Raw genomic sequence first — 11,066 nt, forward strand, 5'->3', positions numbered from 1 at the left:
CTGAATCACTGAATGTTTGAACTGTTTGAATCGAATCATTGAACTTATGAACTATTAGAACTGAGTGAGCTGTTTACACTGAATCACTGAATGTTTGAACTGTTTGAATCGAATCATTGAACTTACGAACTATTAGAACTGAGTGAGCTGTTTATACTGAATCACTGAATGTTTAAACTGTTTGAATCGAATCATTAAATCAAGATGAATGGACAGATATATGATCTAATCTTACAACAAAAAACATCGGGCTTTATAAAGACATATAAAACAGGATGTCTGGACACAGGTGTATGGAGAAGGATAACACACTTGTATTCATTTACAAACATAACAAATACAACGCGGGGTAAAAATTGACACAAGCTTTTTTATTCAGTGCCTATGGTTTTTACTATAGAATGCACTTTGGCATCCTGAAAAAATACTTCTTTTTTTTTGGCGTAATTGAAAAATATTAACTGAAAATATTAATTTGATCTGTATGTGACTAGAAAATAGCTGCCAGCCATAGTGGCTGCCAAGTGCACAGACCTGCCTTTAAAATTACATTTATACAGTATAATAAATGTCTGATTTCAACAATACAAGTGCTTAAAAAAAAGAAAAATAATCTGTAACCTGCTTAACAGTAGATGTCCTTAATATATACAGCCCTTAACTGTAAATCCACCCTCCCAGAATTAAGGTTTAAGGTTTATTTGTTTTCTGCATAGCAATGCCAAGACTGAATTATTGCAGAAATTACATTAAAAAAAGCCAAATAAAATGAAATTAAAATGTAATAGAATTGAATAGATTTTTTTCTCTGCATGGCGCTTCACTTTTATGCTTTTTTTTTTTTTGCAATAATTGAATTTTTTTGTTAGCATGTAGACCATACATTGGGATGTGAAAATAAGGGATATGCCCACCATAATAATGGTTTAAAAATCCCCAAATGACTAAATATGTCATTGTAAATAAACAGCTAAATGGTCAGTAATATGCTTTATGATTATTATTAACAAAATAAAAAATAATAATGTACATTAGCAGCAAATACATTAGCAAACAGTTACGCTTATTAAAATGAATAGCTATTGTAATGAAAAAGAATCAAGCTATCAAATCACATTAATCTTTTCTCACACATTCTGATGAAGGAGCAGCGGATGAATCTCTTATTTATTTAGACTTTTTTCATATGATTACATTAAATAAGAGGCGTCACTTTAAAAATGCACACATGTAACGTTATAATGGAAGCATTCGACTGCTTTGCCAACTTTTTAGGCTCATTTAGGACGAAATTAGTTGTGTTTGAAAAACACCCTCACCAAGATCGACATCTTTAGATCTTATATTATTAATTATGTGTGTATGTCTGTTCAAACACGCACCCAAAACCCAGCATGGGAAGCAGCGTCTATTTATCACTATGGAGCGCGTCAGCTGACAGTCACGCACTGCTATATGACTGCTTTGAGGATTGCATAGGAGGGGCGACGACACCAGTAATCAAAAGGAAAGGGAATCCCTCCGTTTTTATATTTATTTCAAAGTGTTTTCACGCATAAACCAAGCGAAAGCACAGAACAGACTCACATTTAAGAGTAAGGGGCGTCCCCTGGTGGTTCGGCGGTATGGGTTGTGTATAGGGAGGCTTGGCTCTTTAATGTGTATTTGCCACCCTTTAGAGAAAGACTGAAAATACAGGAGAAGATGATAGCGGGATAGAACTGTAAAAAACGGGAGAATCCTGGGAAAAACGGGAGGGTTGACAGGTATGATGTAGACACACAAGAGCAAGTGCACATGTTCTTGTGCCTGTATGTGCATGCTATGCTGCATCACTCCATTATGTTACTCTGCATTTCATGTATAGTCATGAGCAAACTTATTTGCCAAGAAAGTAGTTCCTTAATAAATACAGTGTATAGCCATAAATTCACTCTTCCAGGATTCCCTGCATGACACTTCATCTTTTTGCAATCGCAGGATTTATTTATTTTTTTTTGCAACAGCACGTGCATGCTCTGAAGTGTATCCTCGGGGTGTTTCCGTGCTCTTATGAGCGTGATATGATGCATCACTCCAGCGGCTCCTTATCCTGGTCTCTTTCGATGTTTTTCTGCTCCTCTCCTGCAGTCTCCTTTGCTTTCTTCTTGAGCTCTCGTTGATATTTGGCTGTGATCGCTGCATATGCACATCCGTAGACGGCGGCCGCTAGCATCATTAAACACACTATCCCACACACCACCCCTGTGATGACCACGGTGGCGATGGCGTGTCTGTAGTTTGCGGGTCTGGATCTCTGCTTGGCCTCGCATTCGGGCAGTATGGGGTCTCCCGCGGGGCTGAAGTCTCCCCCAGACGGGGCTCTGGGGCTGGGGTAGAGCTGTCCGCTGAGCGTGCGGTGCTTGCTGTCCATGTAGTGGATGTTGGCGAATAGGTAGCTGTAGCTGGTGATCATGCAGGCGTGGAACAGCTCGTAGGGAACGAGCCGGAGGTCTCGCTCCAGCATCAGATGCGGCTGGACACACGTGATGCTGTCCACAACTCCACCTGAGGCACAATCAGAAGAGGTCAAGCAGATATAGACCTTGGTCTTATTTCTCTTTTTAACTTTCTGCCTCGATTGAGGATCTTAAAATGCATTGCTATTCTCTCTTCATCCGATTCTAAGCTTGGTTTCTACCAGCAGAGGGCGCTCTATGCTTTACAAACACTAATCTCTGCGGTTAAACACTCATCTAGAGCGCTGTCTGCTGTTAAACACTAGTATAGAGCACCATCTGCTGTTAAACACTAGTCTAGAGCATCATCTGCTGTTAAACACTAGCCTAGAGCGCCATCTGCTGTTAAACACTAGCCTAGAGCAACATCTGCTGTTAAACACTAGCCTAGAGCACCATCTGCTGTTAAACACTAGCCTAGAGCATCATCTGCTGTTAAACACTAGTATAGAGCATCATCTGCTGTTAAACTCTAGTATAGAGCCCCATCTGCTGTTAAACACTAGCCTAGAGCGCCATCTGCTGCTGTTAAACACTAGCCTAGAGCATCATCTGCTGTTAAACACTAGCCTAGAGCATCATCTGCTGTTAAACACTAGTATAGAGCATCATCTGCTGTTAAACTCTAGTATAGAGCCCCATCTGCTGTTAAACACTAGCCTAGAGCGCCGTCTGCTGCTGTTAAACACTAGCCTAGAGCATCATCTGCTGTTAAACACTAGCCTAGAGCATCATCTGCTGTTAAACACTAGTCTAGAGCGCCATCTGCTGTTAAACACTAGCCTAGAGCGACATCTGCTGTTAAACACTAGTCTAGAGCGCCGTCTGCTGTTAAACACTAGCCTAGAGCGACATCTGCTGTTAAACACTAGCCTAGAGCATCGTCTGCTGTTAAACACTAGTCTAGAGCTCTATCTGCTTTTAAGCAGTAGCCTAGAGCGCCATCTGCTGTTAATCACTAGTCTAGAGCATCATCTGCTGTTAAACACTAGTATAGAGTGCCATCTGCTGTTGAACACTAGCCTAGATCGACATCTGCTGCTGTTAAACACTTGTCTAGAGCGCCATCTTCTGTAAAACACTAGCCTGGAGCATCATCTGCTGTTAAACACTAGTCTAGAGCGCTGTCTGCTGTTAAACACTAGTCTAGAGCTCTAACTGCTTTTAAGCAGTAGCCTATAGTGCCATCTGCTGTTAAACCACTCAGTACACCTTAGCAACTGCCTAGCAACAACTTATCAACCACTCAGAAGACCCAAATAATAATCTAGCAACCACTCAAAAACACCCTAGCAACCACCTAGCAACACCTTAGCAATGACCTAGAACAACTTAGCAACCCCCTAGTATTGCCTTAGTAACCGCCTAGCACCCACTCAGAACACCCTAGCAGCTGCCTAGCAACACCTTATCAACCACTCAAAAGACCTTAGCAATCGCCTAGCAACCACTCAAAAACACATTAGCAACCACCTAGAAACACCGTAGCAATGACCTAGAACACCTTAGTATCTGCCTTGCAACACCTTAGCAACCAATTAGAACACTTTAGCAACTGTCTAGCAGCACCTTAGTGACCACTCCGAACACCCTAGCAATCGCCTTGCAACACCTTAGCAACCGCCTAATACACCTTAGCAATGCCTTAGCCATCTACTCAAGCAATCAACCTTAGCAACCACTAGCAACTGCCTAGCAACCACTTAACAACCAATCAGAACACCTTAGCAACTGCCTAGCGAGGCCTTAGCAACCACTCAGAACACCCTAGCAATGCCTTAGCAACCACTCAGAACACCCTTGCAACCACCTAGCAACACCTTTGCAACGACCTAACAACCACTCAGAACACCTTAGCAACTGCCTAGCAATGCCTTAGCAACCACTCAGAACACCCTAGCAACCGCCTAGCAACACCTTAGCCACCACCCAAAGCACCCTAGCAACACCTCGGCAACCACTCAGAACATCTTAACAACAACCTGAAACACCCTAGCAACAACTAGCAACCTATATGTGCTTATCACTCTATACCAACTGTTTCAAACCTCTTGAAAACTACTTCAATTTTATAGCTACTTCCAGACTAGACTTTCTAGAGACACCATAAAGTTTGTCTATGAACTTTACTTTTGTAGTTAGATGTAACATTTTAATATTTAAAGTATTTTGTTTACCTTTGAAAGCGAATGTCTCCAGCCATAGTTTGAGTCCGATCAGATGGCAGTCGCATCTCCAGGGATTGCCCTTTAGATGCAGAACTTTAAGACTGCCCAGAGCCTCCAGATGTATGCGGTCCAGCTTGGTTAGCCGATTGTTATGGAGAAACAGATGCGTCAGATAGTGGAAACTATCCGCTAGAGCTCCAGGTAGACTGTTTATGGTGTTAAAGGAGAGGTCCAGTGTCGTAAGATTCCTTATGGAAACCAGAAGCCGCCGATCCACCTCCCGTATAGAGTTATTAGCCAGACTCAGGACTTTCAAGCTCCTGAGGCCCAAAAAGGAGGTGGGAGAAAGCATGGAGATCGAGTTGTTGGCCAGGTCCAGGGTCTGGAGGTTTGGTGTGTCCCGAAAAGACATGGAGCTCAGGCCTCGGAGCCGGTTGTTTTGGAGATAAAGCTCCAGGGTGTCTTGATGAAGTTTTCGTGGGATATCATACAGTCCTCGACCCCGGCAGTCCACCGTTTTGGCGTCACACGAGCACTCTTTGGGGCAGGAGGAGGCCGTGTGGAGTAATAACAGGCTGGAGAATGCAAAAACCAAACCTAGTCGAGAGAGAGAGAGGGAAAATTAGCCGTCATGGTTCTCACTTGGTTTAATCTCTAAGACTTATGCCAGGTTCACACCAAACATGAAGGCAAAGCAAGATTATTCTAGAGCACGTTTCAAACACAATGATGATTCACACTCATTCATTCATTTGCCTTCAGCTTAGTCCCTTATTTATATGGGGTCACCACAGCAGAATGAACCGACAACTATTCCAGCATATGTTTTACTTAACTGATGCCCTTCCAGCTGCAACACAGTGCTAGGAAACACCCATACACACTCATTCACACACACACACACACACACACACACACACACACACACACACACACACACACACACACACACTACAGCCAGTTTAGTTGATCAGATCCCCTATAGCGCATGTGTTTGGACTGTGGGGGAAACCGGAGCACTCAGAGGAAACCCATGCCAACACGGGGAGAGCATGCAAACTCCACACAGTAACATGAACTGTGACTGTGATTGGCTCTGAAGGTCATCGCTTCACTATTCTTTCACCATTGGAGCATTTAAAAGACGTATCTTGTTGATTTATTGATCCATATTGGGTTTGTCTTCAGCAAAAATTAAACAAATCACACCCTAACTAACGTGTTTTAGATCAGCAGTAATGTAGACAGCGCCCTCTAGTGTATTCGTCATCTGACATTCATTCATTTTCATGTCGGCTTAGTCCCTTTATTATTCCGTGGTCACCACAGCGGAATGAACCGCCAACTTATCCAGCACATTTTTATGCAGCGGATGCCCTTCCAGCTGCAACCCATCTCTGGGAATGTCATCTGACATGTACATCTAAATTGTACGCTAATTAACACATGATGAGATTGGCAAATTTGTAGACAGCGCCCTCTAGTGGATTTATTGTATATGCATGTATATTATGTATGTTACGCAAAAAAGGCATGCAGCATGATTTTGGCACTCACCACAGTGGTTTGTTTATGTATAAATATGAAAAAATATGTATAATTAAAAGCTTTTAAATGGTTTTTATGAATAAGCCTTTACAAAGGGAAGATCTGGATTGTTTTGTAGCACAGGTTGCTCTGCAGTCGCAATGGAAACAGATCTATCTATATCCAGGCTCTGAGTGTTTGTCATGGCTATAGCAGCTGCTCATAAGCTGGTTCCCGTGCTCTTCTTTTCTAAATATCACACATACACACACACACACACACACACACACACACACACACACACACACACACACACACACACACACACACGTGAAACGAGACTCTGATTGGTTTAATGCATGTTATGCTGTTAACCAGGGGTGTCCAAACTCGGTCCTGGAGGGCCGGTGTCTTGAAGAGTTCAGCTCCAACTCTAATCAAACACAACTGCTAAAGCTAATTAAGCTCTTACTAGATATACTAGAAACTTTACTGTTAATAGTTGGGTTAAACATACCCCAACATAAACCCAACTTTAGGTTATTATAGCACCTTCCCGGTTATTTTAACCCAATGCATTGAGTTATTTTGATTAAATCCCTGCTGAAAAATCCAGCTTAAACCAGCCTAGGATGGTTGGCTGGTTTTAGCTGGTCCTCCAGCCTGGTTTTAGAGGGGTTTTGGCCACTTCCAGGCTGGTTTACAGCCATTTCCAGCCTGGTTTTATATAAATAAATATATCAGGCTGGAAAGTGACCAGCTAAAACCATTTAAAACCAGCTTGACACTCCTGGTTTAAGCTGGACATAGCTGGTTTTGGCTGGGCTCCCAGCCTGGCTAGACTGGTCAAGCTGGCTTTAGCTGGTCATCTCCCAGCCTGACCAGCTAAAACCAGGCTGGAAATAGCTGGAAACCAGCCTGGAAGTGGCTAAAACCCCTCTAAAACCAGCCTGGCCGACCAGCTAAAACCAGCCAACTATCCTAGGCTGGTTTAAGCTGTTTTTTTAGCAGGGTATTCATCACTGACTTCAAAAACAAGAGCTATAAACACATTTTATGCAAGGAATATGTATATCTTCTGTTTGATTTCTATATTTATGCTTATCTACTGCACACTAAATGTGTTCCTCTCAACTGTTGAGTTCATCAATTTTACTAAGTAGTATCATGTGCTTTAAAAGACTCTTATTCTGCTTTCAAGATGTGGAAAAAGTATAAAAATAAATATTAGATATGGCTGAAAATATGAAGGCAGGACGGTCCAGTTCTCATTAGTCTGACGTTTGTGTCCTTAATTTAGCAGCGCTTCAGGTCAGCGAACAGATTCACTCCACACGCTGAACAAACAATCCTTCCAGACGACAAAAGAAGCAAAACACAGAAGAAACAAAGCAAATATTCCTCATTTATAATATGTGGGAACGTAAACATTAGCATTTGACTATATTAGTGTGAGCTTATCTACTGTAGCTGCTGGTTTACACGACTGCTCAAACATTCTACCGTATGTGTAAAGTGTGTAAAGCTCTTTTCAGCTTGCCTGTAAAAACGTGAGATATGCTTGCTATTTAAAGAGACTGTTTTCTGTTTGAGTTTATTTTAAAATGTAATTTATTTCTGTGATTTCTAAGTATTTTTAGCATCAATACTCCAGTCACACGATCCTTCAGAAAATATTTATTATGCTGATTTGCTGACACTGAAGTAAAATATGCATGATATATACAACTCATCTCTAAAATGCATAATACAGAATTAATTAAAATCACATTATTAATCGTACACTACAGCCTAAGGTATAAATGTTCACTGTAAGATAATGATGCATAACTTTAAGTCTACACTACTCTCATTTGAGATGCAAGCAGTGATTGTGACTGAATTAAACTGGATCCCATAGTGAACTCTCTGTGAGTGCACAGCAGCGTACTTTCAAGAGCAGGCGGAAAACACAGGGAATAAACTCTGGCAAAGATTCAGGAAGGCCGAATAAATGTCAAGGATACACCTTTAGGCTGTGCCAAAGGGTGTCTTACTGCTCCTGGAGCTTACTACAGCAGTGGACACCGGATAGTGCACTGAACACCACAGCACAACTACACTACACAGGGAAAGTTCATACAAAAATTACAAGTCTGCCATCATCTATACTCAACTTTCACTTGGTCAAAACCTAATTTACTTGTTTTCTTCAATTGGTCAAGCTGGTTTAGCTGGTCATCCCCCAGCGTGACCAGCTAAAACCAGCCTGGAAATGGCCAAAACCCCTCTAAAACCAGGCTGGTTGACCAGCTAAAACCAGCCAACCAGCCTAGGCTGGTTTAAGCGCGATTTTTCTGTAGGGTACATTAATTAATTAATTTATTTATTTAATTATTTATTCATTTATTTATTTATAGAACTGCCATTTGAGTCAGGTATTTTCATAGTAAGAAACATACTATTGAAGTCATTGGCTATTACAAAATCTGTATTTATTTATTGACTTATTTAAATTCTTCTTTGAAATAAAAAAAATCTTAATTTTTAAAATTCTGCTAGTTTTAATTTTATTACTTTTTATTACATTTTATTTCATTTTTATATTTTATTTTTATATTTTATTTCATTAAAAAAATATATTTTATTATTTATTTTATTTTATTATTTTTTTAATTTTTAAATTTTTAAATTTTACTTTATTTTTTTATTAACTGTCCATTTCAGTAAATAACAATTAACCTATTATTATTATTATTATTATTATTATTATTATTATTGTTATTATTATTATTGGTAGTAGTAGTAGTTGTAATCTTTAATAATTAATTTGTTAATTAATTAATTTTTTTTTTATTTAATATTTATTTCTACTCTATATAACTTTTTAATGAACTATAGATATAACAGAAATGTCATAGATTTTATGCTGTGTGAATTATTATTAACTCATACATATTTTTGCATTATAATTGCATTGCAGTATTATTAAAATTTTGCTAAACTGTACACAATTTATTCATTTATTAAGTTTGTGTTTAAAAAAAAAAAAATCTTCATTCTTAAAATGTTTCTATTTTATTTTATTTTATTTAATGAGCTGTCTGTTACGGTAAATGACAAATAAATTATTATTATTATTAGTAGTAGTAGTATTACTATTATTATTTAATTAATTTATGATTTATTTTTATTTAATTTTATTTCTACATTATTTTTTGATGAACAATAGATAGAACAGAAATGGTATAGATTTTTTTGCTAAATTATACATGTTTGTGTTGTAATTGCATTGCATTATTATAATTAAAACTCTGCTAAACCATACAGAATTTATTTGTCTGTTTATTTGTTTGTTTGTTTATATATTTTTGAAAATATTTTAAAATGTAATTTATTCATGCAATTTAAAGGCAGATTTTTTAGCATCATTACTGCAGTCACACAATCCTACAGAAAACATCCTAACATGCTGATTTGATGATCAAAAAATACATATTATCATTAATATTATTATTATTATTTATTTTTAATTAGAGTGTTTTTTTTGCTTTCTTTGAATAAAAATGTTAATATAAACGGCATTTATTTGAAATATTTTGTGACATATAAATGTCTTTATCATCACTCTTGACCTTATTAAAGCATCCTTCCTAAATAAAAGTATTAACTGATATCAATTCTTTACAAATAATAAGAACAAATACAGATGTTGACTCCAATATTCTGAATGGTCTAGCATATAAAAAAGCAATTTATTTCAGATAAACATTAACTATTATACATTCATTTTGCTCTGGCTTCAACCGCTATTCCAGCATATGTTTTACACAGCAGATGCCCTTCCAGCCGCAACCCAGCACTGGGAAACATCCATACACACTCATTCACACACACTCATACACTACAGCCAACTCAGTTGATCAGTTCCCCTATAGCGCATGTGGTTGGACTGTGGGGGAAACCGGAGCACCCGGAGGAAACCCACACCAACGTGGGGAGAACATGCAAACTCCACACAGAAACACCAACCGATCTAGCCAAGGCTCGAACCTGCTACTTTCATCCTCTGAGGCCACAGTGCTAACCACTGAGCCACCATGCCACCCAATACTTTACAAAGCAATCTAAACAGATACAGATGCTGACTCTTCTGAATGATATAGGACGTTTCAGGCTTTTCATTTCAGATAAACATTTGATTTATTTACAGCTCATGTAGCCGATAATGATATTAGTAAACCGTAAACATGCAAATGTGTACAATAATCGCTGAAATAATCTCAGATTCTGATTGAGTCAACATATGAACATGCAGGACTGCTCTTCTACACAAGCACACTGCACACATGCCGCTCTTACACACAGTGTCTAGTCCAAAATATCCCAAAACTCTTCATTCAAGAAGCATTTCCTAGACAAGCAAACAATAAAGTCCTGTTTTCAGAAATAACAAGTCAAAATTAAGTGAGTTTTTCATTAAAACACGCAACATGATCTGTTAATGGGGGAATAAACATGCAAGTATGTCAAAAGGAGCAAGCAATGTTGTTTATTCTGCGCAGTTGTCAGATTATTCTGCTTGTTTGAATGAAAGCTCACTTCACTTTGACTCCTTATTTCTGAAAACAACACAATATCTAAGAGCTTTTAGGCATTTGGATTAGAAACAAGACGCAAGACTGTAAGTAAGAGCAGCATGTGTGCAGTGCAGCGTCTGATTTGAGATCAGTTTGAGTGTGTTTTTGCTGAACTGACCTGTCATGGTTTCTGGAGCGTTCCTCCGGTCAGCAGATCCAGAGTCAGTCCAGCATGTCTGATCACATCCAAACTCTCAATCGCAGGAAGAAGAAGAAGAGAAACACACTCATTTCTGCTGCTCTGCCTCTTTCCT

The 11,066-nt window shown here is 38.9% G+C and overlaps 2 protein-coding genes across 6 annotated transcripts in view; one reads left to right on the forward strand and one right to left on the reverse strand.

The window, feature by feature from the left end:
- The window catches only part of cacna2d3a (calcium channel, voltage-dependent, alpha 2/delta subunit 3a), a 104,974-nt gene that overhangs the window by 74,350 nt on the left and 19,558 nt on the right, over positions 1-11,066 (forward strand). The window lies entirely within an intron of this gene.
- Positions 1,157-11,066, reverse strand: part of lrtm1 (leucine rich repeats and transmembrane domains 1) — a 14,510-nt gene continuing 4,600 nt past the window's right edge. For 2 of the 4 annotated variants that reach the window (XM_073909083.1, XM_073909085.1), the window contains exons 2-4: positions 10,931-11,005; positions 4,676-5,263; positions 1,157-2,547 (exon numbers count right to left, since the gene is read on the reverse strand). In XM_073909083.1, coding sequence (XP_073765184.1) covers positions 2,072-2,547; positions 4,676-5,263; positions 10,931-11,005 — 1,139 coding nt within the window. In that variant the 3' untranslated portion in view covers positions 1,157-2,071. Of the gene's footprint in view, positions 2,548-4,675; positions 5,264-10,930 lie in introns of all 4 variants that reach the window. The other 2 variants (XM_073909086.1, NM_001327807.1) reach the window with 2 other exon arrangements.

The sequence above is a fragment of the Danio rerio genome, chromosome 8 (assembly GCF_049306965.1).
Source record: "Danio rerio strain Tuebingen ecotype United States chromosome 8, GRCz12tu, whole genome shotgun sequence".
In the NCBI taxonomy this organism is placed as follows: domain Eukaryota; kingdom Metazoa; phylum Chordata; class Actinopteri; order Cypriniformes; family Danionidae; genus Danio; species Danio rerio.